Here is a 21,483-nt window from a genome sequence, read left to right on the forward strand (position 1 = left end):
TTAGGATTAGGTTTCCTCTTTTGTAAAAAAAAAAAAAAAAGGTGGGGGGGGGGAACTTGGATTCTGTATCCCTTGACCTCAAGGAATTCACAGTAAAAGTGTGATATAAGGATTTATCATCATTATCATCACTACTACCATCATGACCACCTATGTTCTCTTTCTTCAGGCCTGCTTCTTCCAAGGTCGATCTTAACACTGTTGGAGCCTAGTGGAGAGACAGTTTGTAACTCAACCCTAGGTATTTCTGTTCCTGGATCCATGTAATTGGGGTTGTTGTGGATTTTTTTTTAATGTTTATTTATTTTTGAGAGAGTGTACATGCGTGCATTCAAGCAGGGGAGGGAGGAAACACAAGATCCCCAAGCGGGCTATGTACTGACAGCAGAGAGCCCAATGCGGGGCTCAAACTCGTGAACTGTGAGATCATGACCTGAGCAGTTGGGTTTGTTTCTTGCTGAAGGAAGACAGCCTACAGAATAAGGAGTGAGTGGCAGAATTAATTTCATTTTGGGAGGGTCTAGGAAAATGAGATGGAGTTGCGGATACAATAGCTTGATAGTCAGAACCCATGCTCCATAATAGCTTACCTAGTTATTAGGGGTAAATGAGATGAAACATTTCTTCTTGACTCTGAGTGAAGAAGAGGCATTTTAAGAAACTGGTTATGCTCACCACTGAACAATTTAATCACTGAATTGGCCATGTGGAAAGCTTACCCAGAGTTGACTAATACACTTAAATCTCATCACTTTTGACCCAGAATTTACAACAAGGCTGGTTCTGAAGTAAGACTGGCCCGAAGTTCCTGCTCTTCAATAAGGTGGATTACAGCTTTTTGATACCATAAGTGAACATACGTGGGAAGCAACATTTGCTTATTTCTATACTTTCTTTTTTAATGTTTTATTTTTGAGAGAGTGTGCAAGTGGGATAGGGGCAGAGAGAGAGGGAGACAGAGGATCTGAAGCAGGCTCTGCACTCATAGCAGCAAGCCCAATATGGGGCTCAAACCCACGAACCACGAGATCATGACCTGAGCAGAAGTTCGACACTTAACTGACTGAGCCACCCAGCCGCCCCTCATTTCTATACTTTCTGTGCTAGATACCCTCCTTTGCTTCTCCAGATCTGCTTTCCACCCTTTCTACCCTGCTGTCTGCTCCAGTGGGTGACCTTTTTTGACCATACCAACGGTACCTCTTACTCTCTGACTTCCAGTTGGGTTCAACCAGTGGGAGGCCCTACCAAATCTAAGGTCAAGGGAGATGTAATGTCAGGACTTATTTTCCAGACTCTCCCCTGTATGCCTGAAGGCTACAGCTGATTCAGGCAGCCTTCACCAACAGCTACAGATCTCCCTGTCTGAGTTTGAGTAACTGATTGTTCCCTTTATCCCTTCGGGCTTGCCCTACAGTGCTTCATCATCTTCCATTAGTTTCTCTCAACCTTGTCCAAACTGTCATAAATGGTTATTCCATCACATCCTACTCCATTTCCCCGTTGTGTGTGCCATCTCTTTCCTGCCAGGTTCTGACTGACACATATTCCCAGAGATTCCAACGTGATATCTGTACTCTAAGGATTACCAGCTCACCCATCTCTCACACTGTACCTATACTTTCTAATTTGAGTTGATGTATATAAAGTATATATCTCAGGGACTGGCACATAATACTATGTGCACAGTAATTGTTGGATTCTTTCCATTCTTCTATTTTAGGTGGATATTATTATCTCTATTTTTTGCAACAGGTCCCATTGAAGTTCAATAACTCTTGCCCAAAATGACACAATTGAGTCTCAACCGAAAGAAGTGGGTCTCAAACCAAGATCTGTCACGTTACACCTTACCATGCCACTTCTCACTACTCACTTCTCACTTCTCACTTTTCACGATAGTGAAATCTTATTTACATTTGTATCATTCATTCCTACCTATTACAGTGGCCGCCTTGCAGCAGTTGCATTAAAAATACTTGTTGGTGGGGCGCCTGGGTGGCTCAGTCGGTTAAGCGTCCGACTTTCGTTCAGGTCACGATCTCGCGGTATGTGAGTTCGAGCCCCGCGTCGGGCTCTGTGCTGACTGCTCAGAGCCTGGAGCCTGTTTCAGATTCTGTGTCTCCCTCTCTCTCTGACCCTCCCCCATTCATGCTCTGTCTCTCTCTGTCTCAAAAATAAATAAACGTTAAAAAAAAAAATAAAAAAATACTTGTTGGATAGTAGAATGAATAAATTTTGTCATCACTTATACATTTATTTAGCTATTGTAGAAGTTGTAGGAAAAAAACCTGTATGATTACTAATTTTAAGTCCCATTAGCTCCATAAAAAGTGGTTTTTGATGTTGAAAAATACTTTCACTCATATTAATGTTATTGTATTTTGCTCAAGTCCAGCTCTTAATATGGATTTTACATTCATTTCACTTTCAGTAATTTCCAGAAATAAATCATTCAAAACACAAAGACTAATGCATTTTACAAAGCACAAAAGAAAGACCACTTGTATCAAACAATACACTTTAAAACCATGGTGAGAAATGTCTGTTTTTAAAACACATTTTCACACAAGTGCTAAAAAAAGTAGTTCATAGCAAACTACAACGTAGCCTTCATATGTTTTTATTTTTTTTAAGTTTATTTATTTTTGAGAAACAGAGAGAGAGAGGAGAGAGAGAGAGAGAGAGAGAGAATGCACCAGCAGGGGAGGGGAAGAGAGAGAAGGACAGAGAGAATTCCAAGCAGGTTCCTCTCTGTCAGTGCAGAGCCCGATCCAGGGCTCGAACTCACGAACTGTGAGCTCATGACCTGAGCTGAAACCAAGAGTCAGATGCTTAACCAATTGAGCCACCCAGGTGCCCCAATGTGTTTCTTTTTCTTTCTTTTTTTTTTTAACGTTTTATTTATTTTTGAGACAGGGAGAGACAGAGCATGAACAGGGGAGCGTCAGAGAGAGGGAGACACAGAATCTGAAACAGGCTCCAGCTGTCAGCTGTGCTGACAGCTCAGAGCCCGACGCGGGGCTCGAACTCACAGACCAAGAGATCATGACCTGAGCTGAAGTCAGACGCTTAACCAACTCAGCCACCCAGGCGCCCCTGTTTCTATTTTTCAATCAGATATGTGACTCGTTATTATTACAAGTTTCTAAATGTTGGGGCACCTGGGTGGCTTAGTCGGTTAAATGTCTGATTCTTGGTTCAGCTCAGGTCATGATCACACAGTTCATGAGATTGAGTCCTGTGTCAGGCTGCACTGACAGAGCAGAGCCTGCTTGGGATTCTCTCTCTCCCTCTCTCTCTCTCTCTCTCTCTCTCTCGCTCTCTCTCCCTCTGCCTCTCCCTTGCTCTCATGTGTGTGCTCTCTTTCTCTCAAAAGAAATAAACATTTAATAAAATTTGTAAAAAATGTCACGCTCCTTCCTGAGTGCAAGGTATGGCCATACTGCATAAAAAAATCTTAATTCTATGCTTTTCTATTTTTTAACATTTTATTTTTTTTAAGTAAGTGCTATGCCCAACGTGGGGTTTGAACTCATGACCCTAAGATCAAGAGTCCCTTCTCTACCAACTGAGCCAGCCAGGTGCCCCTATGCTTTTCTATTTAAAAATGAAGTTGAAATTTTTTCTTGATTGTAAGGTGAATAAATACAGGTGGTAGCAATATTAAAAACACACAAAAAATGTATGAATTAGAAACTAAAAATATTCATAATCCCACTGCCCAAAAATATTAACATTAGAACATGTTTCTACGCAATAGAATATAGACAAAAGTCTATATATAGCTGAGGTGAACTTTTTTTAGGTCAGTAGCTGATCACCCTGGCAGGGTGCACCTGACCATGTGCTGTAAGTTTTATTTTGCAGTTCTGGACTTTGAACCTTGAGGGAATGCACAAAAGAACACTTAGATTTGGTTATGAGGCGACTGGAGGTGATCCAAAGGTGTGGCAGTCTAGCAATGAGCTTAGCAACCATCAATGGTGGAGTTCAGCAGAGTGATAGCAACTGTCTAGTGGCAACAATGCCAGCAGTAGCTTCCGAGGCAGTTGATCTCTGTAGCGTGATCCTGACTCGATTTTGCCATCTTTGGTTTCTGCCTGTTTTCCAAACGTGGTTCTCAGGCCTTCAGTCAATTGTATGAGTTCACGGATATCCTCAGAATACATTTCCTTATTGTTTAGGTCAATTTGAGTTTTGTTTCTCTTACTTGAAGCCAAATGCGTTCTAAATGATATGTTAGGGTGACTCTATGAATTTGCCAATGTTAGACCATTTATGAACTATAAAACCTACACCTTGATATGGTTCAGTCTAACAAAATTTGGTAATAGGAAATGCAGTGCTTGAAGTGTGGAACTGGGGGCGCTTGGCTGGCTCAGTCATAGAGCATGCGACTCTTGATCTCAGGGTTATGAGAGCAAGCCTCACGTCAAGCATGGAGCCTTCTTAATAAACAAAAAAAATGTGGAACTACCTGATTCAAGGAGGGACAAGCAGAGAGTGTGATGCCTCACTTCTCTGGGGTTGAAATAAGTCTTTCTTATTCAGCATCGCAATTGGTTTAACCAATTGTTTCTGGAGTGTGCAAATATATGTATAGGCATATGGAAAGATAGAGCATAGTATTCTATTTTTTTGTTTAAAAAGTTGAAAAATTAAGGTTAACTAATACTTATTACATGAATTGACCCTAGTGTCCTCACTCAATTCATATGTCAAATGATTTCAAGTTACTAAGGTATGTGGCAGGCATAAATCTAGGCTTTCTGGGGATTGATATACCCATATTTTGAAAGCTTTCTTAAAGAAAAATAACAAAAAATTATGAATACAAAATAAGGTATGAAAGCAAATTGTTATCGAAGACAAAAGACACAGGGATTTCAATTTCATGTGATTTTCTCATTAAGAGAATATATGGTGAGTTGATAATTCTAAATGCCTCATTATTTAGTGTATTCCTGTCAGGAGAGACTTCCATTTTGACTAGGCATTAATGAGAACCAAATCTTTCACATGTAATTTTGCATGTCTCTTTAGACTAATTTTCTAAAGAATAATACCTGACTTCATACATTTCAAACTTTGTTTCTCTTCCACTACCCACATACTTCTAGTGCCTAGCACAACTGGACACACTCAGATCACAATATGACCTCTGGCTTTGCATTTTCACGTCACAGAAGCTGGATGAGTTGGCATAGTGGCAGTAAAGATGTTTCTGGAAAGCATTCCTATGTCAGGATGGTTACCAATAACTTATACATAAATATTTTCCATTAAATCCAAATTAAATGTAATCCCCCTCATTCAGCTTCTCATTAGATCCAAAAAGATGGCTGCTGCCACACCACACACACCTATCCAACACAAAGTGGGGGATGTATGACAGAGAGGAGAGAGGAGTGGAAGGGAATGATGGCCTTAAACAAGTTACGGAAAGAGCCCATGAATGAGAGGGACTTTGAACCATTAACTTTTTTTGCTTCTCACATAATTGCCCCTATTGGGGGCAGTCCTGAGGAAAGAGGGGGACAATGCAGAGGATTCTTTTTATTATTATTTTTTTTAATGTTTATTCATTTTTGAGAGAGATAAAGAGAGAGACTGAGCACAAGCGGGGGAGGGGCAGAGAGAGAGAGGGAGACACAGAATTTGAAGCAGGCTCCAGGCTCTGAGCTGTCAGCACAGAGCCTGACGCAGGGCGCGAACCCATGAACTGTGAGATCATGACCTGAGCTGAAGTTAGATGCTTGACCAACTGAGTCACCCAGGCGCCCCTGATACAGAGAATTCTAAAGGGATTCCTTCACACAGGCACTTACTACACTTCATGTGTAGTGTATTACGATACTGTTTATGAGAGCCCAGTTATATCGACTTACAGATTACACTTTCTCACTTTAAATTAACCATCACAAAATGCCCGAGTCTTTTTTTTTAGAAGTATGTCAGATTGATTGATTGATTGATTGATTGATTTAGTGCAAGTGAGCAAGGGGCAGAGAAAAAGAATCCCAGGAGGAGCAGAGAAAGAGAGAGAAAGAAAGAGAGGGGGAGAGAGAAGCAGGACTCATGCTCACTCAATGTGGGACTCGAACTCACAAACCATGAGATCATGACCTGAGCTGAAGCCAGATGTTTAACAACTGAGCCACCCAGGCGCCCAAAGTGCCTGAGTCTTAAAAAGGAGATTCTAAGAAACTATGGCTCATAGTTAATACTAATAATGAAAGTGATAGACAAGAAAGTGTCTGAGCCAACACCTATGTATTTCTAGTATAAATTCTTGTCAGTCCCATAAGGGATGAAAATAAGGATGATGTAATCAGATTTGACAAGAGCAGGACCAAAAATTTCAAGACTATTTGAAATATGGATTTATATCCACTAATGATAAAATGAGGCATTTTATGATATCATTGTAATGATATCATAGCCAGACATTTAAAAAATCTTTATTTCATCCTTCAAAATGATATATTTTATGTGTGTTCATGGTATTAAAATGTTAACATGAAATAATATTTGCATTTATGTATACTATGGCTGCATTTTTTAAGTGTTAGGGGTATAGGGGCACCTAAGTGGCTCAATCAGGTGAGCATCCGACTCTTGATTTTGGCTCAGGTCATGATCTCACAGGCTGTGGGACTGAGCCCTACATAGGGGTCTTTGCTGATGCTGAGGAGCATGTTCAGTATTCTCACTCTCTCTCTCTGCCCCTCCCGGGTCATGCTCTCTCTCTTTCTCTCTCAAAATAAATAAACTAAAAAAAAAAAAAAAAAAAGGATTCGTTAAAAAATAATAATAATAAAATAAAATGCCAGGGATATTTTTTAAAAGTTTGGGGAGCATAGGGCTAAACTATGAGCTGTAGTATGTTAGAATCAAACTCACGTTCCTACAGAGATTACGGCATTGACTGACTTGAATGAAGTAATCAAAATGACAATATGTGTTAGTATTTATGGATTTGGATTTGCCTTCTCCAACCATAAGGTCTTTGTCTATGTGTTGTCATCCAACAGGTGGAATGTGTTAGACCACCTTTGGGGTATCACATTAGTTCAAAGCAATCATCTTTCACTGATAATTCTCCACCTTTTCCTAATTCACAGAGTAGATTTTGTAAACTACGTCTTACTCTGTGACTCCACCCACTTAGACAAACTTGATTGGACTAAAAGTAGACTCCTATAAAACCTGAGCTAATCAGTTGCTTTCTTTTTAGATTTTGTAATTGAAACTAAGACAGATAGCCATTTTCTTGAATGGTGCCTATTTGAATGCTGGAACTGAGGTTGCCATTGCTGCATACACGTGTGTATGGAAAAGGACGGAAAGTTCTGTATAGAGAAGAAACAGATGTACAGAAACCTTAGAACATTAGTTACCTCCTTTCCAACCTCTTTGTTACTCTTTGAAAATATCTTGATTTTATATTGTTTATATTGTTGGAGTGATATGATTGTGGGAAGGGAGGGTAACAGACAAAGAACATGGACAGCCTCTAGAAGATGGAAAAGGCAAAAAAATGTATTTGCCTCCAGAGCTCCCAGAAGGAACGCAGACCTGCCAACACCTTGATTTTGGCCCAGTGAGATCCATTTTGGACTTCTGATCTCGAGAACTATAAGATAAGGAATTTTTATAGTTTCAAGCTACTACATTTCTGGTAATACCATTATCAAATTCCTCTCAAGGCACTCTGGACTTTGAATTCTGTATAAATTTGAATAATAGCATTTCAAAACTGAGAGGGACCTTCATTGGGGGACTTGAGGTAAAGAACTTGCCTAAGGTTACCTGGCTGGTCAGTAATGTCGGGATGAGAACCCAAGTCTCCAATCTTTCATCTATGTACACTGATGACTATAAAATGTCTAACAAAGAGGTTGGTATATAAAAGTACTCAATAAGTGGTAGAGTTTTTGCTTATTGTTTTCATTATTATTATGCATTTTCTTTTGTAATCTACAATAATATTTCATTTCTTGAACATTGCTAAGTAAGCAGGTACCCTGTAACAACCTGTTAAAATCATCAAAAAGGCTAACCAGGAAGTAAGTGAGGAATTAGCTGGTCAAGAAGTAGAAGAGGATAAGGCCTACACATTCAGAGAGCTTATGCACTTCAGATTCCAAAAGAGATGGCTGCAAGGTTGAGCTGCACTCTTGACATGCACGGAAACACAATATGGAACTTAGGAACTGTTAGTGACTCTGGTACACCATATTTTGAGGTGGTCTTCAGAAGGACAGCACCCTGCGAGGTAAAGGAGGACCAAACTATATCCATCCCCATAAGGTTCCAAAGTCTAATATAAAAATCTTAAAAGCAGCCGCCGGGGGTGGGGGCGGGAGAGGGGGCAGAAACCAATGCCCTTCAAAGAAACAGTCTCAATGGCAGTTGACTTTTTGTAGGCAACAGCAGAAGTCAGGCCCTGGAATAATTTTTAAGTGTACTGAAAGAACCTAAACCGCTTCTCTCATCACATCTCCCCTACCCACCTCCCTCTTTCACTTATAAGGACCCTTGTGGTTACTTTGAACCTACCAGGAAATCAAGGATAATCCCAGATCCTTAATGTAATTGTACCTGTGAAGTTCCTTTTCCAACGTAAAGTAATATATTCACAGGTTCCGGGCATTGGGATGTGGACATCTATGATGGGCCATTATTATCCTTACCCTATTACTAATCTAAAAAAAGGTCTCACCCTTTATCATGAGTAGCTCTTTCCTTCTATAAAGCCCCATGGAAAAAAGAAAATCAGTATTTTCAAGAAGAGGATAGGGCATTTTGCATATTACCTCATTTAAAACACCATCAACTTTCAACCTTGGTGAGATAAATATTATTACCTGGAGTTTACAGATTCTGCGATTGACCATGAAAGAGATTAGGTAACTTGACTGAGGTCATCTAGCTGGTAAAACTGTCTGACTAGTAATTGTATCCACAGCACCAGATTGGTCTATCAGACTCCAACTAAGCTTTTTCCACCATACCAAGTAGAGGTGGAATGTATACTGTTTGGCTTACCATTGCGTGAAAGGTTTCTGTATCTTAGCAAGCACACTCTAATTTGGTGGGCTTCGAACTGGGTGAAAAAGAAATAAAGAATGGAGTAAGGTTTCAAACTGGAGAGACATCTTCGACTAAAGTATTTATGACAAAAGCTCTTTGGGTATTGACCATGTGATCACGTTTAAATCACTTACTTTGTATTTGGCCTCAGTTCCCACATTTGTAAGATGAGATATTTGGACCTAATGACACCTTTTCCAGTTCCCTTCTCGCTCAGACATTCTATGGTTCTAAGACAGAAGCCACTTTCCTCAAGATGCCTCCACGTTTTGGGGGGGGGGGGGGTGGTGGTCTCTAGAATGACCGCATTCAAGTTAGAAAACCAACTGCGATCTAAGGAGGAAAAAACGGCGGGCAAAGAGCGGGGAAAGAGATGAAAGGAGCCGGTGACAGGAGATAGAGATGCAAACATAAACAGCATGCAAAAAAACCTAAGTGGCTTGCAAATTACTCAAGATAACAATCCGCGGGAATCCAACGTTTACTAGGCAAATAAAACTGCGGGTCTCTGAGGATGCAGGGTTAAGAACGCTGTTTTCACTCTCAAGGCGCTCACAGAATGCTGGGTTACACTTCGTATTTAATCGTGGACATAAAACTTCCACCTCTCTAGAAGCCTTGGCCGTGAGAATTGTAAGAAAAACTGAGAAATGACAATATTACAAAACGGTGGAGTGTGCTAGAGGCAACGTGAAAACACAGTCTCTGGGAACAGCTGGGACGTGCCCCCAGACCCCAGGCCTAACACACAAAAGAAGCCGCGTCTGCCCGCAGGGACGCAGGCTTTTTACTCCGCGCTGCCGAGCGGGCGGGCTGCAGAGGCGACCGCCGCCCCCGACCGCCCCCGGTCGCCCCCGCCTCGTCTCTCGGGCCTCGGAAGTGACGCAGCGCGCCCCGCCCCCGCCGCTAGATCCGCTGCTGCTGCCGCGGCGGGCAGACCTGCAGGAGGCGGCGGCGGCCTCGGCCGAGGGAAGATGGCGGACGGTGTGGACCACATAGACATTTACGCGGATGTAGGCGAAGAGTTCAACCAGGTACGTGAGGGCCCGGGCCCACGCCGCCGAAGCGGGCGGCGCTGCGGTCCGGACGCTGACCCTGGGCTCGCCGTGGGCTGTGAGCCGGCGCGGCTGCAGACCGTGCGCCCTTGCCTCTTGTGGGCCGCGCCGTCCGATCCCGGCTCTGCGCCCCCCTCGCCCCTCGTTCTACCGCATCGTTTCGCGGGCCGCGGGCGCTGCGGCCCGCCACGGGGCCCGGAGCGCGGACGCGGGCCGCCGTGCAGCCGCCGCCGGCCCCTCCCTCGCCGCCGCCACCAGCTCCATTGTTGGCGGCGGCCGGCAGGCGCTTCCCGCCGCGCTAGGCCCGGGCGGTGGGGCCGCGTGTGCGCGGCGGGGAGAACGGGCCGCCGCCGCGCCCCCTCCCCCGCCGCGGGGTCGAGGAAGAAGCCCGGCGGGGCGCGCGCCGGCCGCCGCCTCTTCCCCGGCCCTGCAGCTCGGGCTCCGATTCCTCTCGTCGCTCCATTTTGTCTCCCCGGCCGCGCACGGTCGCCTCATGGAAGGCCGCATTCATGGCCCTTTGTATCCCGCGCGCCCAGTTTCCTGGGCTCCTGCTCGAGTTTGCGACAGGTTTCGGCTTGGCGCCTTCCTCCTCCTCCCTTCACACTTTCTGAAGGCGGCTTAGGTGTGGGCACGTTTGCAACAAGTCGTCGTTTGACTTTTGGACCATCGAGCGTGTTTAAAAATCGGTGCGTGGGCCGTGCTTCGGTGGTTCAGGTCTTGCAGTGCCGTTGAGGCCCAGTTGTTCTTGGCTTTGTGATGAAAATACGTGTGAAGATAGGTGGCCTGAACCAAAAGGAAGACTTGGAAGCGTAGTGGTTGGATGGGAAAATAAGATGGTTGCTCACCAAGAAATAAGAGGAGTTGCTAAAATGAAGAACGTTCAGCCGAAATTCTTTAGTACGGTGTAAAAATAAAGGGTTGTAAATAAGACCCGATTTTCAAAAAGCAAAATGTTAGATGTCTTCCCAGGGATTTGCTTTACGTTTTGAAAGGTAGGAGAAAGTGAGAATGCAAGGTTTTTCCGGTATCTCACAAGCCACAGTTGACTAGAAGAACTAGCCGCGGAGCTGTGATGTCTGATGTTGGGCATCTTTGCAAAAGATCTCGTTTTTTACTAGAGTAGTGACGTGTAAGCTCTAAACCTGCTGTTCACATCTTTGCTGCCTTTATGTAGTAACACATTTTTAAAAATTAAATTGTGCCTAACTGTAGTGCACCTAAAAGCTTGTTTTTTTATGTTTTCCAGGTCTGTAAGAGAAGCTTAATACAGTGCTATTGGTTAATGTGTTTTTCTTTTTTGTTTTTTTTTTCCTCCTACATTAGAGACTTATTTTTTTTTAATGCTTATTTATCTTTGAATGAGAGAGAGAGAGGGAATGAGAGAATATCCCATGCAGGCTCCCTGCTGTCAGCACAGAGCCAGATGCGGGGCTGGAACTCAGGAACCTGAGATCATGACCTGAGCCTAAATCGGAGGCTTAAGGACTGAGTCACACAAAAGCCCCTACATTGTTTGTGACTAGGGGCTGAAGAGTATTTAAAAGATAGGGAAAGCTAGAAATCCTTACTGTTCTTGTTTTCACTAATGACTTTGTGCCCCAGGTTTAAGTATTAGAAAAAAAAAATTTTTTTTTCAAGTAGCTTTAAATGTGTGCTACTCCCTTAAAAACTGGTTAGTGTAATCAAACGTTATGTTTTAAATTCTTCGTGCCTTTTATTGTGTTTATATTTTGGACATGTGATGCCTGAGTTGTGTCAGTGACAAATTAGAAAATTATCTTGAGTGCTACAGTCAGATTCTAATGCTTTTAAGGTCAGTAGACACAAGATCTCTAGGAAGTTTCTTTTTATTTATCAAATGGGCATAACATTCCATCTAAAAGAGGGCCATACCCACAAGTAAAGGAACAATTAAATGTTCAAGATTTCTTCATTAGCTTTTCCTACAAGAAAATACATTTGCTTTGCCTTTTTCCTTATGATAAAAGAAGAATTTGGGTACAATTTTAGAAACTGAACTTTCTTCAGGACCTCTCCATGAGAGATTTTTTTTTTTAGGCGTTCACATACTTAATTTGGGATGGGCATTTCTCTAATACATATAGCTGGAAGGAGTGATAGATACTTGTTTATCCCTGTGCAGTAACTAGTGCTGACTGAGCAGGAGGTAAGAAGAGATTAAAATTTTGTGGCCCTGATGAGGAACTATTTGTAGGGTTCTCTTAAAAATGTAGCTTTTTGTTGATTTGAACTTCTAGCATTTTATTTCACACATAGTTGTATAATTTTACCAGTAAATTTTTATACAGTACTTTTGAATACATTAATGGGATTAAATAGAGGCTTTGTTTTTGTTATTATTTTGCATAGCATTGACCTTTGTTATCTATTGCTTGCTGTGGTAATTCTTGCACAAAAAGATGGTTGGTCGTTTTCAAGGTTAATCCTCTTTTTGAAAATGTTACTGTCGTTGAAATATTTTTCTGAAATTTGATCAGAATCAGATGTAATACAGAATTATTCCTGATTGATTTTTCACTTTATTGTGAGCTGGCAACCTTCTTTCTACTGGTTGCTAAAGTAAATTATGACTCTTATACTGACTAAAGTGTTTTACTAAGTATAATCAATCTTGACTTATTTTGGCTTCTAAACTGCTGTAAACCTTCAAAAAAAACTTTATTCTTCATGTGAGGTGCAGTTTTAATTGCATTTGTATACTTTAAAATTCTCTGTAGTCTATTTTCCATTTTCTTCTGTTTGAAGTGATACTTATGAATCCTTTTTCAGGTGTATTTTATGAAGCTTTCTTTCTTTCATATTTCAAAAAATAGGAGACATCCAAGTGTCTTAGAAGAAACTTCAATTTGGGGATGGGGTTGAGAATAAGTTTAGTGAGACTATCGAGTTCCTTTCTTCACCAGATGAATTTAAGAATGGAAAATAAAGTTGGAGAAAGGGAGAAGGCATAAGGGACTTTGCTATTTTATGGGTGCTCTTTAGTTCTTAAATTGAAGGTCTTTGGATGTAACCAAATTGAGAACAGTTGCTCCAGTGGAAAGAGAATTTGAACTACTTCCAAACCTCTACATTACTTGATCTGGAGTTGAGAAGAAAGCAGTTCTGTTTCAGTCTCTATAGTATATGTCAGTCCAGTTTGAACTGGGATTTGTGTTCTAATGTGGTAGTTACTAGCCTACTATTTAATATAATTATAGACTTTTTTATTTTGACCAAGACTAAATAAATTTTTAAACTCGGTTGTTCAAAATACATTTCTTGATTATTTGTTATATGCCAACAAGGAGGGTTACAAAGTTCAGTAATCTCTACCCTTAGAATGCTCTGTAGTGGGGGTGAGGGACTCTACATAATTATAACACTCTGGCAGGTCATGTATTGTAAAACCCACTCCTTTATGTGTATCTTTATAGCTTGTTTGTTGGTGGGGGGGGGGGGGTAAAAAAATTCTAGAAACCTCAGGAAAGTTTACACTGTATACATTGAAGTGTGTGTTTTGCTTGTTTGGAGATCAAAACCTCAGTATAGAATTTAGTTACTGATCTGTCTGCCGGTAGATCACTGATAGCAGTGCTTATTTAGTAATCTGACCACCCAGCTTTAAAATGAAAATGTATATAGGTTGTGGCTAGGGAAAAATTCGTGTAGAAGTTAAGGACCTAGACATCCTCGTAAGTCAACTTGCCTTCATTCATGAGTCATTATACTTTATATTTAATCATTGTGTATCTGCTTTAGCCAGTTGTTTAGCCCATTTTGAAAAATAAGTTTATTGGACAAATGTCAGTGAAATCTTGTCTCTGATAAATTTATGTTTAATAGAATATCCTCTGAGATAAAACTGTGGTTGAGAATGAGGTAGGTAGAGATTGAGAAACCATGGGAGAAATATTAGGGGAACTAGAACTCTTAGTTTTATTATTTATCAGTGTAGTTTATCTTTACTTAAAAAAAATTTTAATGTTTATTTTTGAGAGAGAGGGACAGAGGATGTGCAGGGGAGGGGCGGGGGGGGGGGTGTGTGGGGACACAGAATCTGAAGCAGGCTCCAGGCTCTGAGCTGTCAGCACAGAGCCCCGACCCGGGGCTCGAACCCATGAGCCTTCGAGCTGTGAGATCATGACCTGAGCTGAAGTCGGCCACCCAACCAACAGAGCCACCCAGGCGCCCCATTTTATCAGTGTAGCTTTATCAGCTGCCTGTGAACTGTCCACTTTGTGGTTTATGTGGCATATTTTTAGTACCAAGTTGGCTTCCTTACTGTTAGTTGAGCTTTTTACAGGGATTACAGACGAATTTTCATATCTCCTCATACCGTAAGTAGATAAAAATCAGAAGATGATGTATTTTTTATAAAGATAAATATGTATTAGATTATCTGCTGTTGGATTTTGCATGCTAGTATTTTTCTTCCGTGGTATGGGATACATTTTGTAAATACGAACTGTAAACCTCTCCCTCCTTTATATTTCTCCAAATGGAAATGACTATTAAATTCCTTCCTTTTTGTTTTTGTTTTTTTAATAGAGGGGCTTTGAAATAAGTGGCTCTTACTGTACCATGACTGGTATTTATATAATGCAGGAAAGGTATTATTACAATTTCAGATCACCAAAGGCCATGTTGGGCTTATTAGGGAGAGTGAAGAGTGTAATACTGTTATTCCATGGTCATCCCAGTAATAGTATATACAGTATATACATAAAATTAAAATTTTATGGGAGGTGATAAGGAAAGTATGTCTAAAGATAAGTCTTCGGAAGGAAGAAGATGGTGGTAATGAAAAAGTTAAGAAACATTGCCTTTAAAAAGGACCTAATAGAATTTTCGTTATTTTACTATCCATGTTATTTTAATGTTTTCACTGATGTGGCAACAGCTACTTGTATATCACGTAGACTATAATCTTGAAGTATAAAATCTTGAAAGGATGCCTTGCCTTTATAATGCTTGCAGTAATTTAGAATGTAGGAAATGGAAAAAAATCACTTGGATTTTTTAACAAATCCGAAGAACTTTTATTTTACTGGAAGTTATATATAATGTGCAGCTCTGTTAGTAGATTAATTAGTATGAAAAATAGATAAAGACTGGGCAGTGTTTGGCATCTGAAATATTTCGAGGGGTTGTGTTGATTTGGGTTGGTTGGTTGGTTGGTTGGTTGGTTTTTGAATGCCATTAAAACTCGCTAAAGGTAATAATTTGAAAAGATTCTTTCCATAGTGGAACTTGACACTGTTGACCATTTCTCTATGACAAAGTAGAAGCTATTTTTTTTTCAGTAGACATTCAGAGCTCACCTTTTTTTATATGACCTGTGATATTATGTTGCATAGTTACAGAATATGCATGCCCCCCCCTTTTAAAGTGGGAACAGAAAGTAGATGTGGTGTTATCTTTTTTTATAATGAGGATAGATGTGATATGCTGAAGCTGAAGGAAGATTACTGACATTAAAAGAGTATATGCTGAGTTGCATTTTTAGTAATGGTAGCAAATGTATTTAGATTCATTAATATTTTTTCACCACATTCAAATGCATACTGTTGGGGCTAGAAGTACAGGCTGTGGCCTTGAAACAAAGTGAAGCTAACTATTCCACGTGGATATCAAACCCCAGGACCCTGATCTCAATTAGCATCATACTTCAACCAATTGGAAGCAGTCCAACTACCAGACAAAATGGCTGATCCTAAATATTGATAGAATCATATCAATATGGAAAATTGGTTGGTGTCAACATAGCAATTTGTGGATGGACAAAAATAGTAAGTGATTGTGATTCACCAGGTCAGTGTAGCTGCGATTATGCTAATAAATTATTGTCTACTTAAGTGTGTGTACATTTTCCAAGATTTACAACTAATGAAAAATCAAATAATGTGTTTATTTCATAACCCTTTAAATAATCCTTGCATTCTTTTTGACTCTCCCTCAGACCATATATTGTGACTATAGTTTCTGCTAAGGAGGATGGAAACACAGCTCCCTTTGAATAATAATAGTAATAATAATAATTCCATTTGATAAAGTACAGAACCGGATTGCAGGAGTTTAAAATGCCCACTACCCCTTGTGGGAATCTTTTTAGTATCTTAAGTGTATGGAACCACTGCTGCCACCAAGCTGCCTGAAGCTTCAGCTACACTGAAACTTGATAACAAAAATTCATCCTCTTTTTTTCTAATTTTCACTGTCACTGCAATTGGAACATGTTACTTTAAGAAAAACTCAGTTAAGAAAGATTATTTTGATATTGCTGTACAAACAAAATAAAATTATGGCATAATTTAGTGACTTGTGGTCTTAGTTTCTGCCCATTGCTAAAGATGGCTTTGTTGTTTAACTTACCTTGAGATCTTGGATTCTTTATTAAGTAAGTCTTAGAGACATTGTGCCTCATAACAAAATGTTATGTAAAGATGCTGTTATATAATTAGTAAATTGGTTAACTCGGTTATGCAGAAGGTTACCTGAAGATGACTTTGTAAATTTCAGATCCCTTTGACTGTGCGTATAATTGGTATTTCCCCTTTTAGGTTTTTTTTCTTTTTCTTTTTCTTTTTTCTTTAAAAAAAAAAAAATCTTAATTCTGATGCCCTTCTGAATAACAAAACAGCTATTGAGCTCTGTTCCCATGGGGCCTATGATAACAATATTTTGTTGATCTGTTTACAGTCATATTACAAATCCTGTCTGTGGGTCATTCTCTATTCTTGTAATAGTCCTTAAAACTATTAGAACTATTAGCTTCTCATTATGTGCCATTTATATAACATTTCATCCTTAATAAGTTATATTAATGAGAGCATATAGCTTATGTAGCTTATATCTGAACTCAAGTTTGTTGTTTTATAATTGTAATTGCTTCTCTTTTTATTATCTCAAATATTCTACCTCCTAAGAAAGATAAAATAGTTCACATTGATTTAGATACTTAGTGTTGGAAAGGAAGGAAGATAATAGTTTTTCTTCGGATTCTGGCTAGTCAAGCCTGTGGCCTTTACTAAAGGCAATTTAAGTGGGGATGAGTGTTCTGCCAATGTCTGCATTTCATTTTTCTTGTACTTACTTAGGGTAGAACCTGCTTTTTTCCTTTTCTGCTATTTACATATGTTTTTTTTTTTGTTTTCTTTTTTTTCTTACCATTTAGGCTTGTAAGGGGCATTCTGTTGGTGACACTCAATGGCAGAGCTTTACTAGATCCTTGTTCATATCACTTTTCTCTTGCTAATTGACTAGATATCTTTTGCTAAATTGACTGCAGATCTAAGAAGTCTAGTAAGCATTAACTCTTTATTGACTGAGAATAATGGAACTATCACTAGATACTAATTTGAATAGTCTTACTCATTTTATTTATAGTTTCTCTTTTCCTGTTGATTTGTTATGATTTTGGAATAATTTAGGTACCCACATTTCTTCATCCCTTCCTGTTGGCTTAGCTCAGTGTGCTTTTTTCTAAAACTAACATCTTTCACAGAGTTGAAAAACAAGATTCTGAGTATCATAGAAAATAATAGTTGTATTTTTCTGCAGTTAAAGATTTATAATGGATTTAAGTTTGTGATATTTTTGTATTGTTTTTTAAAGTCCATCTATTTGCATTTATGTATTGTTATTTCTACTTTCAGAATATTGTACTTCCAAGAAAAGTTTTATATTGTTACTGTATTTTGTCTACGTATTCTTTTCCCTGAGGAACGTTATTTCCTGTATTATAACATATATCAGTGGGAAAATAGCATTTATTGTGTAAAAATTCACTTTAGAGGCACCATTCAAGATTACATCTATGGCCTAAAGATTTGTACAGAGATCTTTGGGGCTTTATTTTCTACTGGATTTTTAAAACAAAATAGTTGAATGAATTTGTATTCTTATTATTTAGTGGTAGTCTGACTGTTGTATAATCTAGGGCATTATTTCTGTGTCTCAGGAAGCTGAATATGGTGGGCATGATCAGATAGATTTGTATGATGATGTCATCTCTCCATCTGCAAATAATGGAGATGCCCCAGAAGACCGTGATTACATGGATACTCTCCCACCAACTGTTGGTGATGATGTGGGTAAAGGAGCAGCACCAAATGTTGTCTATACGTATACTGGAAAGAGAATTGCATTGTATATCGGAAATCTGACATGGGTAAGTAAACTTAATGTATGAATTAAATTTATCGGTAGTTGGTTTTGAATTGTTCACGTAGTTAATCTGTTCCATTTTTATAAAATAAAAATTTGTAGGGGAGCGTGGGTGATGGCATTGAGGAGGGCACCTGTTGGGATGAGCACTGGGTGTTGTATGGAAACCAATTTGACAATAAATTTCATAGTATTTTAAAAAATACTAATAAATTAAAATAAAATAAATTGTTGATTTGTTGCTCTATATACTTGTTTATGCAGTGAGGAGGGAAATACAAATATGTTTAGAACGTTATAAATTTTGTGGGTTTTTTTGGTGTTTGTTTTTTTTTATTAAAAAAATTTTTTAACATTTATTTTTTGAGGGAGAGAGTAGGAGCGGGGTAGAGGGAGAGAAGGGGACAGAGGATCTGAAGCAGGCTCTGTGCTGACAGCAGAGAACCTGATGCAGGGCTCAAACTCATAAACTGTGAGATCATGACCTGGGCCAAAGGCAGACTCTTATCTGACTGAGCCACCCGGGGGGGGGGGGGGTCCCTATTTTTTTTTTTTTTTTTTTAATATTTATTTATTTTTAGGAGAATGCAGGCCGGGGTGGGGCACAGAGAGAGGGACAGAGGATCTGAAGTGGGCTCTGCACTTACAATCTGACAGCAGTGAGCCTGATGTGGGGCTCAAACTCACAAACCACGAGATCGTGACCTGAGCCGAAGTGATGCTCAACTGACTGAGCCACCCAGGTGCCCCTAGAACATTATAAATTTTAGATCTAGTTTTGAATTTTGTGGTCATTCAACTTGTTTTGGTAGAGATTCCAGTTAAATATAGTTCAGTTGTCTTGAGTTTAAATGTAATATTCTATTACTACTATACTTACAGTATCCTAGTTTTAGAAAGAAGAATACTCACATAAGGTCTGAAATCAGGATTCAGAACTGTAGGGAAAAGCACAGTACGACCCTGGTTTTTAAAAGCTTTCATTATTAGGGTCTCCTGGTTGGCTCAGGTGGAAGAGCGTGCGACTCTTGATTTTGGGGTTGTGAGTTTGAGCCCCATGTTGAGTGGAGAGATTACTTTAAAAAAAAAGTTTTCAGCATCTAATTTATATTTCAGGCTTGTTGAGTTTCTTTCCTGCTTTTAATGTTTATTTATTTTTGAGAGAGAGCGTGCGTGTGTGCGTGAGCAGGGGAGGGGCAGAGAAAGAGGGAGACAGAGAATCTGAAAACAGGCTCCAGCCTCTGAGCTGTCAGCACAGAGCCCAACATGGGACTCAAACTTGGGAATGGCGAGATCATGACCTGAACCAGCCAGGCTCCCCTCATCTCTCTTAGAAACATTTACTGCATAATTTGAAAGTTCAAAAATCGTCTATAAATTAACATTTGTCACCCTTCTTAAGTAGCATTTTATTTTTAAATGTTCACATTTTTAAAAAACGAACCCATCTCCATAATCATTCAGTCTGAGCAATTTTATAATATTGGAGACTGTAGCAGTGTAGTTGTGAGGAGTGTGATTGCTAAATAAAACTGAATCTTAGCTCCTCCATTTATTACTTTTGTGATCTTAGACAAGCCTTTTAACTTTTGCACCATGTGTGAAATGGGAATACTAACAGGACTTAATATAGGGTTGTTTTAAGAGTTAAATATCTGATATAAAGTACATGATAGGTACTCAATACATGTGCCCCCTTTTTTTTTTTTTTTTTTTTTTTTTTTTTTTTTTTTTTTAAATCTTATACTCAAACATAAGGTGGACTTTGTTTCCCAAAGTAATTTTCCTTTAGGGAGAGAAGTGATAAGTGAGATTGGTTTTATTAAAAATGTAATGTCATAGCAGTTTGAAGTTGGGAGAGACCAGAAATTCTTTAAAAGTAAAAAAAGTCTATTTTATCTCTAAGGATATATACCTTCTAATTTCTGAAACTTACCAAAGGATGAAGTTAATGTCCTCAGGTGCTTTTGTGTCATTTAAAAATTGGAGACCAACTGGCAAAATTGCACTTAGATTTGCACTGTTAATGGTCTTTTGTTTGTTCTGAGTTTACCCTTAAAAACTAAATTGAAACAATAAACATCTTGGTTATATTTCGATGGTTAATGAGGGGGAAATATCTTGCAGTGGACAACAGATGAAGACTTAACTGAAGCAGTTCATTCTTTGGGAGTAAATGATATTTTGGAGATAAAATTTTTTGAAAATCGGGCAAATGGCCAGTCAAAAGGGTAAGAATCTTGTTTTCATTTTTTTTCCTAATACGTTAGAAACTAGAGATTGTAATTTTGGTAGTAGCTATTCTTAATGTTAACCATTCACACGCTTTATTATCCACATTGGCAGAGGGTTCTTGGGCAGAGATATGTACTGATTTTACTTACCTTGTGATCTAGGTCACTAAAACTAGTGAAACTGGAAGTGTGGACAGATTAGGTCTATTTAATTTTCCTGAGTTTTCTCTGTGGTTGAAATGATTTTTGAAATGACAGTTTGAAGAAGCATTATTATCCTGTGATTAAGGGATGGAGAAAGATGGGCAACTGGAAAATAATGTAACGTAAATGTTTTGCTCAATTTTTTAAACTATTAAATTATATGAATGAGATAGGATCATTATAGGAATATTATAAAAAACAGATACCCAGAAGTAGGAAAATAAAAAGCTACAAGCTCACCATCCATAGATAATCACTCTTAACATTTTAGTGAATATACTTGCAGGTTTTTTTCCTTGTGCTTATATTTTTAGTGGAAAAAGAAGGAACAGGATTACAATTCACAGGTTTTAGAACATGTTTGGTAAAATGAGTTAAACGTACTTATCCATAAATGCACATCCTCTCTAATGTCTTAATTCTTTCCATCATACCTTGTGTGTTACAGTAATTATTTTACCTGGCCCAAGCCATTATTATCTCTTACTCGAACTTTTGTAATAGCCTCCTACCTGTGTTCTTGCTTTCACCCCAAATCCCCTATGGCTTATGCTATTAAAAAATGTAAATATTGGAAAAAAGTGCCATCAATATTTGCCTTTTCAGATCTTCTAATGGCTCTCTATCACTAAGAGTAAAAGCCAGAATCTTAACTGTGGCCCTATAAGGCACTATATGATCTGTTTCCCCACCACCTGCCTGACCTTATTCCTACCACTGTTCAC

General features: G+C 39.2%; 1 protein-coding gene across 4 annotated transcripts in view; it reads left to right on the forward strand.

The window, feature by feature from the left end:
• Positions 1-10,000: 10,000 nt before the first annotated feature.
• The window catches only part of CPSF6 (cleavage and polyadenylation specific factor 6), a 33,841-nt gene continuing 22,358 nt past the window's right edge, over positions 10,001-21,483 (forward strand). For all 4 annotated transcript variants that reach the window (XM_060657012.3, XM_060657013.3, XM_060657014.3 and 1 more), the window contains exons 1-3: positions 10,001-10,133; positions 18,115-18,324; positions 20,448-20,551. In XM_060657012.3, the coding sequence (XP_060512995.1) occupies positions 10,074-10,133; positions 18,115-18,324; positions 20,448-20,551 (374 nt within the window). In that variant the 5' untranslated portion in view covers positions 10,001-10,073. The remainder of the gene's footprint in view (positions 10,134-18,114; positions 18,325-20,447; positions 20,552-21,483) is intronic.

This window comes from Panthera onca, chromosome B4 (assembly GCF_046562875.1).
Source record: "Panthera onca isolate mPanOnc1 chromosome B4, mPanOnc1 haplotype 2, whole genome shotgun sequence".
Taxonomy (NCBI): Eukaryota; Metazoa; Chordata; class Mammalia; order Carnivora; family Felidae; genus Panthera; species Panthera onca.